This window comes from Grus americana, chromosome 4 (assembly GCF_028858705.1).
Source record: "Grus americana isolate bGruAme1 chromosome 4, bGruAme1.mat, whole genome shotgun sequence".
In the NCBI taxonomy this organism is placed as follows: domain Eukaryota; kingdom Metazoa; phylum Chordata; class Aves; order Gruiformes; family Gruidae; genus Grus; species Grus americana.
Window position 1 is genome coordinate 34707451 of NC_072855.1, and position 12639 is coordinate 34720089.

A 12639-nucleotide genomic window follows, 5' to 3' on the forward strand; every position below is an offset into this window, starting at 1 on the left:
GAGGGGACGGGAGAGGAAGGAAAGGAGGGGGGCTGTGGGGCGGTGTGTCTCTCCCCCCCCCCCCGCCGCCCCCGTGCAGCGGCGGCACGTGGTGCTCCCGGGACGCGGGTCCTCAGACGCCCCCGCGCGCAGCGAGCGCGGCTTCGCGAGGAGCTTTTTATAGCAGCACCGACCCGCTCCCCGGTGGGGGGGTTTCTCGCCACGCTCACGTTACTGTGCGAGTGCGATGCTAAATAAAGACGGGGGGAGGAGGGGAAGGGAGTTCAGCGCGCGCCTAATTAAGAGACGGCTTTAAGCAGGAGAGCTAAAAATAGCCCCGAGCGCTGCAAACCGCCTAACCGCAGACAGCAAAACCCACCGATGCCTCTCGCGCCTCCGCCGCTGAATGGAGCGGCCGGCGCTGAATGGAGCGGCCGTGCGCATGAATGGGGGAAGCGAGGCGCGCGAGTGAATGGGGCCGCCGCGCCGGGCGGGAGCCGCCAGGGGGCGCTGCGCCGCTGCGCCGCCGCCGCCGCCGCCGCCGCCGCCGCCGCGCGGCAGCTGGAACCCCCGGCCGCGCACGTGCCGGCGCGGGGGCGGCTCGGTGTCACCTGGCGGCAGCGGTGGCGGCGGGCGGGGCGGGGCGGGGCGGGAGGCGCGGGGCAGGCTATAAAAGTGTCCCGCCGCGGCACGTGCACACTTCGGGGAAACTTCCTAGCCGGAGCGGCGGCGGCCATGAGAGGAGCGCCCGCTCCCGCCAGTCCCGCTCCGCCCTAGGGCGGGCAGCCCCGCGGCGGAGGGGCGGCAGCGGCCGGGACCCCCGTCCTGTCCCGTCTCAGCGGGAGGCAGCGCCGGCGGGCGGCCCAGCTCCGCCGGCACCCGGCTCTGCCCTGGGAGGCGGCGGCAGGATGAGAGTGAACGGGAGCGATCTGAACAGCTCCGTCCTCCCGCGGGACCCGCCGGGCGAGGGCCCCCCGCGCCGCCCGCCCTGGGTGACCTCCACCTTGGCCGCCATCCTCATTTTCACCATCGTGGTGGACCTGCTGGGGAACCTCCTGGTCATCCTCTCCGTCTATCGCAACAAGAAGCTGCGGAACGCGGGTAAGGGGCGGGGGGCCCGGGGGGAGCCGCCCGGGGCGGGGGGGGGGGGTGGGGTGGGAGGCTGCGGCTGCGGGGCGCAGCGCCGTGGCCTCTTCGTCTGCCGGCAAAACTTTGCCCGGGTACGGAACTCCCGGGCTGGGCGCTCTTCGCGTTCATCCCCAGCTAACGGTTACAGGCTGTGACAGATGCCACGGGCTTCGGCTTTCGTACTGAGTCGGTGATCGAGCGGGTAAGGGCATTTTTAGCGCCAGCCACCGAATCGTGGTGCTATTTTTAGCTCTCGACAGTTCCCACCTAGCAAAAAAGAAAGGCAAGTAAAGGCTTATTTAAGAATGAAATTTAGCCATGGTACTGGGGATGCTGCTGTGGCATACAGTGTGTGTCCGTGCATGCTGGATGCTATTCATCTGATCGATTTTCTTTGACTTACAGAAATGTCTCCAGTAATAAATACTCTGGTTGGAGCTTCAAATCAAGCAAATATTAAGTTACAGACATTGCAGGATTCAGGGGGGAAAAAAAACCCCACCCTAAGACAGTCATTTCATTTTCTTTGTTCACCTCCTACTTGCTGTATAGTCTTTGGGGAATGGGAAACATCTGACAGAAAACAGATTTAGTCACGTTTTTAAAAAAATAAATCTCTAATTTTGAAAGGATAGATTCTGTGATGGTCTATTGAGCAAATCCCTCTTAGTTCATGGATTATTGGTCAGACAGGCAGGAACTTCTTCAGATTCATTTTGCTTTATCATGTCAGACCAGCTGCTGTGCACGTGTACCAGATCGGTGCACTCAAAACCCTATGCATCTTTCATTGAAAAAAAAAAAATGGGAGCATGTGAAGACAGCCGCATTGTTAACGAAAGCAGAATTTCACTCCATGACAACTGAGATGCTGCTTTTATTTTTTGCACAACTGGCTGGCAGGTTCTTCATTATAATTCCACTAAGTTCATTAGCTAGTGGTTTAAAATTCATTTGAGGGGGAACTTGAGCCCAGGCTTTGCTATAAGCTGGTCTAATAATGGTGGCTAATATTGGACTCCAGCAAACAGTGGCATGCTTCACTTTCTAAGGTTAAGTCAGGTAATACAAATGGATTGTACATTTCAGTTTTATCCAGCCATAGTGGAGTACCAACCCACAGGATCAAAGCGAAGGCTAACAGATTTTATTTTTTTCTCCCTACGGTTGCCACTGGTGTAAATTCTAAAAACTATATTCTCTTCTTGCTTTCATTGACAGAAGTTTCATTCACTGGAGCTGGCAGGGTTTACACACTGCAATACTATATATTTGAGAGGAGAATCAGACTCCAGAATCAGACTCAAGTCAGTGCTTGACTACTCCAGTTCCCTGGGAGATTTTCAGATGGCGGGAGAAAGGGTTGAGATAGGCATATTACAGGGGCTACTCCGGGGGGAAAGGGTGATACTCTTCTCCCCCTTAATTACTAAATATATACTTCAGCACTTCCGTGGGGAGTTTGCAATACAGACATGTCTGGGAATAAGTCTAAAATAAATGTGGGGCCTGTTTTCTGGAAACATAGCTGAATCATTGGGCTCGATGCATGTGCATATTCTCTACTGTAGATCTCACGTAATCCCTCTTGAATCCTGACACGTGCTCACATGCTCATTCTTACCGCTTTTCTCATTCTTGCCTTTTCTGTCATAGTGGCTGTTAAGAACTGTAGCAGACTGACAATAGTTATGTCCTATAGCTAGAATAGAGGATTCTTTTGAACATAAATTATTTTAGACTGGAACATAAACTAGATACTGGTTTACCATCTGAAATTAAGGATTAATTAGAACAAGTAGATACTTGGTACAAGATGGGAAATAGTTTATAGGCTGTTTTAGGAGGGGAAAAAATAGTAACAAGCTTTTAAAGTTTTAAAGTACTTTTTTTTTTCTTCAAAGTCAAGATATTTTTAGTACATGGATAAAAGGAAACTTTGGAAAGAACACAATAAGCTTCAAAAAGGTGTGCAAATTGGTTTTGACTAATCCTGCAAAAACCTATGCCTGGGCATAACTTTACTTATGTGAGCACCACTATTAAACTTGGCATTGAATTAAGAAGTGGTTACTCAGGTGAGTAAATTTATGATGAGGCATAAGCGTTTAGAAAACCCTGGCCTAATATTTGTGAGTATGAAGAAGAAAGTTTCCTAAGTCTTGTTTACACTAATTCACACTATTCAGGAAGATATTACATGGAAAATAATCTGATTTATACATATAACTAATTTGTAACTTGCTCATTATAAAGACAGTTACAACTTTTTACAGAGCTGTAATAAGAAAGAAACTTCTGATTTTACAACCACCTATATTAATAAGTCTTTTGCTGGCACATTTATTGAGGAAAAAGGACACAGGATGAAAATTCTACTGGAAAAAGGTCAGGGAGGAACAGAAGAGACCTCCTGAAGAAAATGTATCTCACTGAAGACTTTCTTTCTTCTTTGCAAGAGAGGACTAACAGGAATAAGGAGTATTTAACACTTTACCAAAAAAGTGGATTTGGTGGGGGAAAACATCTTGCATCTCTGTCCCACTCTCTCTTATATAAATATTTTTGGAAGATAACTACATATTGAACCTGTGGACTTATTAAAAAAGTGCATTGGGGAATGGTAGGAAGGCCTAGAAAATCCTTCTCAACAAGTGGTGTAACCTTCCTGACAGTCAGAAGGTTAGTAAAAGACACTGATCAAAGCAGAGAAGTCAGTATCTCAAAGAAGTTTGTCTCAGCAAGCGAGGAGTGTCTGATACTACAGACTCCTTCATAGTCACAAGCATGGCTTCAGTAGATGCTCTTCTAGACACAGAAGCTGATGATGCAACTGGTAGGATCCTCTTTTATTTAATGTACTTGACTTGTAATAAGTTTCATAGTTCTGGTCTGGTTTTTTTATGGTGACTTTATAATCTAACAGGCGCCTGACACCAATTCAGTCCTGATGGGAACAGCTGCAATTTAATGCTGGCCTACACGAAGACTGAATTTGGTTTATGATGTCTGTGATCTTTTAACTTTGAAACAAAGTTCAAGGGAAACATTCAAGGCATAAGGATTTTCATGCCCATATCTTGATAGCATATTCATGCAGCTTGAACTTCAAACTGATGTGCTTTCTTTAATAATTAATTTTTAAAACAATGAGAATAGCTCATTTTAAGAAGTTTGGTATAAATCAGCCTAATGTGTCTCATCTTCCAATGCTAATATTCATACATCAGAAATAAGGTCATTCAACAGTTCCACCCTGAAAAGATGAAATAACTAGCCTTAAGGAAGGTGGATTAAAGAACTAGTAGTACTTTTTGCAACAAGTGGAGTTTTTACTTGAAACTGTCAACATTGGATTAGAGCATCTCAGAAAAGTGAAGAGATTGTTTAAAGTCATTTATGTAACATTACACACAAATTCAGTGATTGCTAGTATCCTTATGCCTTCGTTGTTACCCACACCAAGAAAAACAATGCATCAAGAACAAGGTGGGGGAGCAGTTGTAAGTCTTTGACTATAGAGATTAGTTTACTGCTTGTTACATTAAAATATCAGTTAATGTGCACCTGTCATTTTGGTGACAGGGGGATTTGGGTACTCAGTGATTGCAGGACTGGATTGTTCTTCAGGTCAATGAAGAAAACCTCTCTTGAGTGCTATTACACCTCTTGTTCTTCTTTCTCTTCCTTTCGAAACTGTTCTTTTGGCCTGGTGGGTTGTTTTTTCCTGGGTGCCTTATGTGCTGAGGTCCAAAGATGCCCTGACTACCCCTCCAACAGACCCCAGTGTTGGAAGGGAGCCTCCAGCATGCAAGAAAAGCCCCAGCAGTCTCACCCTCACCCTTCTGTGCCCGTCCTGTCTGCTAACGCCTGACACGAGTTGGGATAACACAGGGACTGTTGCCAAGCTGGTAACTAGCACCTACCCCATCAGGGCAGAAAGCTGCATTCACCCCCTTCTCACCCATCTCTGTTCCGTGCTAGATGCATTCAGGGTTTTGTACGTTTTCCCAATTTCCCATGTCCTTAGCCCAAATTTTTTGTTGCTAAAAGTCATTTTTGTTACTAGTGAAGAAGGCAGAAGGGAAGTCTGACGTTGCTGAGGCCCCAGGGCCCTACAGAGCAGCAAGATAAAGTTAACTTCGCTGGGATTGCACACATGCTTAAACTTAAGTGTGTGTGTAACTACTTTTCTGAATGAGATGGCAATGAAAAGGGGGAGAAAACAACGTATGCTAAATCTGCCTCAGCTGCATTAGGTCCAAACTGTTCTGTAGAGACAGTTCTGAGTGCTCAAAAGAGTAATGAACTCAAGAGTAATCCTTGACCAAAATCTGTAAGATCAGTGAAGTTGTTTATGGAAGAATTAAGGAACTCAGCTACTTATGATTATTTTTTTTAATCCACTATTTGTTAAATAGTACAACCATTGCAGAACTGGGGGATGGGATCTGTCAGTAAGAATTTTATTTTGGAGGCTTTTCAAACTGGCCCTGGGTTTTGATTTGAGCTGTGTAAGAGTCTAGTTGGAGAGTTCCTCTCTTAGTGCATGGAACTATCTTTTGATAATCAGATTGGACATCTCATCAGCCATTTCAGAATATGATTGTTCTTGATGATGTTTTGTTTTTTTAATTTTAAAATGACAATGTTAAATGCTCTAGTAACGATTGTTTTATCTAATAAATGAAATTGCTGTTGTGACTTCAGACTAATGGAATCATTGTTTTTGTCACAGGTGATCCTTGGACTTCTTTTTGTGCCCCGAGAGAAAATGGGTAGCCCGACAAATATTTGACTCAAGGGAGATAACTTGTAGAAGATCAAGTTGTAGCACAAATTCAGGGTTCTGATGAAAACTGAGATGTTGATGGCAATGAACATTATTTCAGACATGAATAACTTCCAGTATTAAAAATGGTAAGCTGTTTGGGAGGAGGGAGAATGTCTAGTGGAGATGCTGAACTTTGCCAATTACTGAACAGAACTGAGCATAAAGATACAGTTTAAATAAAGTTGTTCTTCAGACTGGCTTTGATTGAATAATTTACTGAATCAAATGTTTACTTCAGAAACCTGTTTAAATGGCACTATGCTGTCAGTGACCAAAGGTAAAGATGAGTATTTAAAATAATTAATACTCTATTCTTACTAATAGGTCTGTCAAACTCGTCTATCTTTTCTTTTTGCAGGATTCTGCATTCTAAAGTTTTTTAGAGGCACTGCTTTTTCTAGTTTGCTGCTGCCAGCAGACTGGTACTGAGATGCTATACTATTTGCTGTCTCTTAAGTTTATTTTTTTAGGGGTTCTCCCTTTTCTAAGATGTTTTCATCTTTAATCTTCTCATTAGAAATTTCTAATCTGCTTCTACTCTTATGCCTTTTCTATTTCTTTTTACACTATCCACTTTTCTGTCTCTCTAGCATAATACATCATCAGCAAATCTAGTTTAGTGACAGAAAATGCTACCAACAATAGGCATCCAGTGCTGATATGACAATGTCCGTTCTATTTGTACAGAGGCTTGCTTTCCTAGGGCAATAAAAATGTTGCAGTGTCAATTCAATGCTGTGCATCACAGTTTAATTTTGCAGCCTCAATAAGAACCTTGTTACCCTTGCTGCTGGCAGTTTTTCTTCTACTCACATCCATCAGCTGCCTCAAATTCCACACTTTCCACTCCTGAGAAACAATTACCAACCTCTGTTTCAGTTACTAAGAATTCTTTAGGATAACAGAACACAATTTATTAATGTTTTAATGTTTGCTTATTTAATGACCAAATAAGCAGTGCTTGGGATTGTAATACAAATGTTACTACTAAAGCGTTCTTTCAAAATCTAGCCCTCCTGAAGTCACAAAGGTGGGCACTTCTACAGTTTAGCAAGATAGCAAAGGTTCCTACCTTGCATGACAGAGTAAAGGTCTGATTATCTTCTTAATTAGTTTTAAGAATGGATAAAATATACCAAAAAACTTTTACCAATAATCTTAAATTCAGATAAGCATGCTGCAAACTTCTTAATCTTTTCTTTCTCGAGTAGAGCAGAAACTAAGGTATAATCAGTAAGCATGCTTACAGCCTTTCAGTAGTGACTTCTGTAGCTTCTAAATAGTTTTGTGGTAATAACTGACCAGTAAGTGTACAAAGTTTTGTGTTCTATAGTTCTTTTTTTAATGAAGTTTACTATCCATAAAGAGAAGGCAAACTCATACCCCTTTCCTTGAAGAAACACCTTGCACCAGAACTAAAAGACTTTCAGCTCATTGTTTTCATTTTATAAATGATCTAATATAGTACCGGGTCATATAGTTAAATATGCTTTTTGAAGAATAGTTATTACCTTATAATCAAGAGCTGCATCATCAATCTCAGAGTCCTATACTTGAGTTAGGGACTTGAATTAGGTTGTCTGGGTTGGGGAGGGGAGGGCTGGTTTTTTTTTTTATCGTGGGAGACTCCATCTTTTCCATTGCTGGAGTTCTAAGAAAGTCCCTCCATGCTTCACTCGGACTCTCTAATCTCTCCTAACTCCTAAGGTCCTCTGCTCTCTAAAACAAAAGAGAGAACAGAAGCAGCTGATTTGAAACCCTGTTGCCTGTGACCAAGTACTCAAATTCTGTATTCAAATACATCTTAAGCAGCTGGAAAAGTTTATGGATGATTTCAGGTTAATTATATTTTATGTTTCTGTATACACCCTTAAACAGCCTGTTTAGCTACCTTTGTTATATAAGTTGGGCGGTATATGTAATTTTTCCATTTAGGCCTACAGAAACCCCATTCTATGTGATATATACATGTGATGCTGAAATATAAGGTCTATTTATATCTTATCACCTTGACTTTGCTTTTGGGGTGCAGATGCAAGGTTAGCAAAACTAATGGGTCTTCAGGGAGAGGTTACCAAGCCAAGGTACTCTGCCCCTGCGCTGGCAGAGGTCAGCTCCTCCCTTGCTGCTTGGTGTTGTGTGAGGTCAGTTGGTAACATTGCTTTTGTTAGTTGGTCATTTCAGCTGCACCTGAGTGTTAGTCTAGTGCGGTTATAGCGCAACAGTCACTACGTTATTTAGCCAGGCAAGATGGCCAACTCTGTAGCCATTGGCCAAAGCGATGAAGGGGCAGGAGTACAGGGATCGGCCTTGAAAATTGGAATCCAGTCACACCCTAGAGAAGTTTCAGCAGATACCTGCCTTTTTTGTACATTTTGGGGAAGAATCATGAATGTTCTTTTCGCCTCTGGTAGTAGCTATGGATTTCATTTGATGTTCCTGTTTTCCAGACTGAGTGATGAGCAGTTTTCTACTCCTTAGTCTTACTTGATTTTTAAGGACACATTCCTCTTCCTGTCTGTGTGGGGGCCAAAAGAAGTGATTCATTTTCAGAGGTGAAAGAGTATTCTTAGCCCAATACAGTTAGGGTATGGACATTTTCTGTGTTTGAGATACTGAAAAGAAGGTGCCTCTTTAGGTGAATTTTCCTCATTAACAGCCACTATTTGCCCCTTCAGTCAGACATCACAAAGTCACTTGTAAAATGAAGAATTGCAATGCCTTTTTATCCTCCTTCAGCACTCTGGATAGATTTTTTTTTTTTCCTTGAGTAACAGCATCCACAGACTTATTTTGAGACTGTATGTTGCTGAAAATATGGAACTTACATATTATGAAGAATCAAAGTTTGCATAAATGTGAATGAATCTGTTACTTCAGTTGCATTTTTGTTTCATTTTGGATGAAGAATTAATTGCCTATAAATAAAAAAAGCCACACCTCTTTTTTATTAATAGTTTATGTGTGTTTTGCATTAATATATTCTGTCTTAATTATAGTAATTATTTACATTAAAGGTATATCTCTAGATTACCTCTGGCTCTGTAATTCTAGGGTCTGCCTTCTGTAATTTGAGTACTGTAATATATTGTAATGCCTGCACCTAACATGCAGGTTTCACATAATTGCAACTTTACAAAACGTAGGTTCTTCCCCACAGTTCCATTATGCCATATTACATCTCCCAACCTTCCCTGAATCTGTGTTACTGAATCAGTGCTCACTTAGAATAATGGATTGAAAGGGACCTTCTTGATCACAGAATCACAGAAAGGTAGAGGTTGGAAGGGATCTCTGGAGATCATCTAGTCCAACCCCTGTGCTAAAGCAAGATCACCTAGAGCAGGTTGCACAGGATGGTGTCCAGGCGGGTTTTGAATATCTCCAGAGAAGGAGACCCCACAGCCTCTCTGGGCAACCTGTTCCAGTGCTCGGTCACCCTCCAAGTTGTTTTTCCTCATGTTTCCTTCCTCTGTTCCAGTTTGTGCCTCTTGCTCCTTGTCCTGTTGCTGGGCACCACTGTAAAGAGTCTGGCCTCATCCTCTTGACATCTGCCCTTTAGATATTTATAAGTATTGATCAGATCCCCTTAGTCTTCTCCAGGCTAAACAGACCCAGCTCTCTCAGCCTTTCCCCCTAAGAGAGATGCTCCAGTCCCCTCATCATCTTTGTAGCCCTCCACTGGACTCTCTCCACTAGTTCCCTGTCTGTCTTGAACTGGGGAGCCCAGAACTCCAGATGTGGTCTCACCAGGGCAGAGTAGAGGGGGAGGCTAACCTCCCTCAACCTGCTGGCTGTGCTCTTCTTAAAGCACCTCAGGAAACCATTGGCCTTTTTGGCCACAAGGGCACATTGCTGGCTCATGTAGAGAACTTGTTGTCCACCAGGACTCCCAGGTCCTTCTCTGCAGAGCTGCTTCCCAGCAGGTGAATCCCTAACCTGTACTAGTGCTTGGGGTTACTCCTCCCTAGGTGCAGGACCCTGCACTTGCCTTTGTTGAACTTCATTTGGTTCCTCTCTGTCCAACTCTCTGCCTGACCAGGTCTCGATGAATGGCAGCACAGCCTTCTGGTGTATCAGCTACTGCTCCCAGTTTTGTATTGAGTTTGGGTCATTGAGTCCAATTTCTAGGTGTAGTAGGTGTTGATACAAATCCTTTAAGAATTGCCCTTCACCTTAAGTTATAGCTTTTTCTCCTTATTCCAACTCAACAAGGCTATTCTCACTGCCTAAATGTATTTTCTGTCAGTTGATATGCTTTTGCTATTGTACCAATGTTACTTAACATCTCTCTATTCTTGTAATGAGAGATGAGAATAAAAATATCATCTCTTGGCTGTCATTTTTCTAGTCCAAGAAAGATATCAAATTCTATTAGTCTGTTTCCAAAATAACCTTTCCCCTTCTGTGAGAGCACTACCCCCAGGAGTATGCCTAATCTCTGGAAGTACCTTCCCTAAAAGCAAAATCCTGGTTTTACTGAAATCAGTAGCAAACCTCTTATCAAGGTCAGTGCCTGTCTCCTTTCACTTTTTTGGCTGCAATGCTTGCCCACGAGTAAGAAGGCTGCTATACTGCTAACAGCCTTAAATCCAAAGTGTGTTAAGCAGAGAAGTCTTTACCATGACTTTGGAGTCAGAACAGGATTTTTGTTGGATCACTGATATCCTTGCAATAAAGCTGATTGCAGATCAGGGCCATTGTACTCTTATCAGTGCCTGATCTGTGTATCCTGAGGTGGGTGCATCATGGGAAACCACTTACAACTTCATGTATAGTAGGTATATAAGCTATTAAGTCTGAGAATTGATGCTTCAAGAACACCCCTGGGAATAAAGAAAACACAAAAGACCATTGTCCTGGTTTTGGCTGAGATAGAGTTAATTTTATTTCTAGTAGCCGGTATAGTGCTGTGTTTTGGATTTAGTGTGAGAATAATGTTGATAACACACTGATGGTTTTAGTTGTTGCCAGGCAGTTATAGTGTCTACACTAAGTCAAGGACTTTTCAGCTTCCCACGCCCTGCCAGGTGCAGCAGAAGCTGGGAGAGCACAGCCAGGACAGCTGACCCAGACTGGCCCAAGGGATGTTCCCTGCCATACAACATCATGTTCCAGATAGAACTGGGGTGGCTAGCTGGGAGGTGGGATTGCTGCTCGGAAACAGACTAACAGACTGCGCATCAGGTTTCTTTTTTCCTTCTGCATGTGGTGAGCAATTGCATTCGTGCATCACCATTTCATTTATTATTAGTAGTATCGTTATTATTATCTTCCTTTGTTATCCTATTAAACTGTCTTAACCCACAAAGTTTTTTTCCATTCTCCTCCCCATCCCCTTGGGTGAGCGAGTGGCTGCGTGGTGCTCAGTTACCATCAGGGGTTAAACCATGACAGTCCTTTTTGGTGCCCAACATGGGGCTCGAGGGGTTGAGATAATGACAGATCTGACCAGAGTGTGTTAAAACAAATTTGTAATAAGCATTCATTATATTAGGTAAATAGTTGCTGGTCACAATGTTGATTCATTCGCTCTCAAAGCTGTCACGCTCAGAGTTGTGTTACGTAACACCTTGCTTGCCGTATGTGTTCCCTGTCATGCTGTTTGCCATCTTAGCGAACCGAGTCAAGGCTATCACTGCTGTACTTTGTAATACTGACTTATGATATGATAAACTTGTTAGTTGCTAGACTAATCTCAGCATTGCTGTCATCTCCGTACTTCAGGAGCCATCTATCAGAAATTATTAATAATTATACTTACATTTTTCCTTGGAGAGCCAATCTATGAGGGAGACACCTTCCTTCATGTTCTCCTCCCCACCCCCCAAAGGGACTTGTTTTATGAATTTACAGATGTAGATGCATCTAGAAACATTTCCTCTAATTATTTGGGTATTTTTGCAGAAAGTACCTTTTAATTTTGTTCTTTTTTTTTTTCCTAATGCAGCATCCACTGGCACATTGTAACATATTTTTGTATATTGCTTGTGAATATACATACTATCTTTAGAAATGAGAATCTCTCATATGTAGGAGAACAATATTCAGCATGTCTGACAGGAAGGAAGGACGGTAATGTTTCCTTATCTTTCCTCCACCTAGACATAGGTGGTGGGTTTAGTTCATGGTATAAATTAGAACAGCTTCAGTGTTTCTGTAATTCCTGCTTATTGAAACAGCTCCCACAGGGACTTCTGTATTGGTGAGTGTTCACGTAAACATAGCTTTCACTGGCCAAACTCATTCTAACTATTCTGCATGTAAGTGTCCAGGACTGCAAAGGTAACACAGTAATCCCCATCAGGCTGGGTAAAACAGCTTTTCATCTCCTCTGTATACTGGTAAGTACGGAGAAGACATCAGAACCAAGTTTGTGTCTTAGCATATATTAAATACCTAATGGGGAGCTCAAAATGCAGTCAGATTTTCTTGCAGCAAAGGTTTTCAAACATTGTTTTTAGCAAATAATTGGGCAATTCATTTGCAGCTTCTCTTACAAATTTGTGTCTATCCTACTCCTGTGTTTTGCAGCTCTTCTCCTGATTACTTTTTCTCTTGCCCATTCAGTGTATCCCACTACTGGAAGTCTCTGCAGTGCCTGATAAGATTGTCAGCTATGAACTTTTTGTTGGTTGCTGGAAACCTGCCTTGATTTTCATAGGTTTTATGGCATAATACTTGTTTTGTTTATAGAT

General features: G+C 43.0%; 1 protein-coding gene across 4 annotated transcripts in view; it reads left to right on the forward strand.

Moving 5' to 3' along the window:
- The first annotated feature begins 708 nt into the window (after positions 1–708).
- MTNR1A (melatonin receptor 1A) overlaps positions 709–12639 on the forward strand; it is a 60322-nt gene continuing 48391 nt past the window's right edge. The window contains exons 1-3 of one of the 4 annotated variants that reach the window (XR_008576890.1): positions 955–1080; positions 3384–3943; positions 5846–6133. Coding sequence is in view for 1 of the 4 variants with exons in the window: in XM_054824224.1 (XP_054680199.1) it covers positions 888–1080 (193 nt within the window). In the remaining 3 variants the exon portion in view is untranslated. Of the gene's footprint in view, positions 1081–3383; positions 3944–5845; positions 6134–12639 lie in introns of those variants that run through there. The other 3 variants (XR_008576892.1, XR_008576891.1, XM_054824224.1) reach the window with 3 other exon arrangements.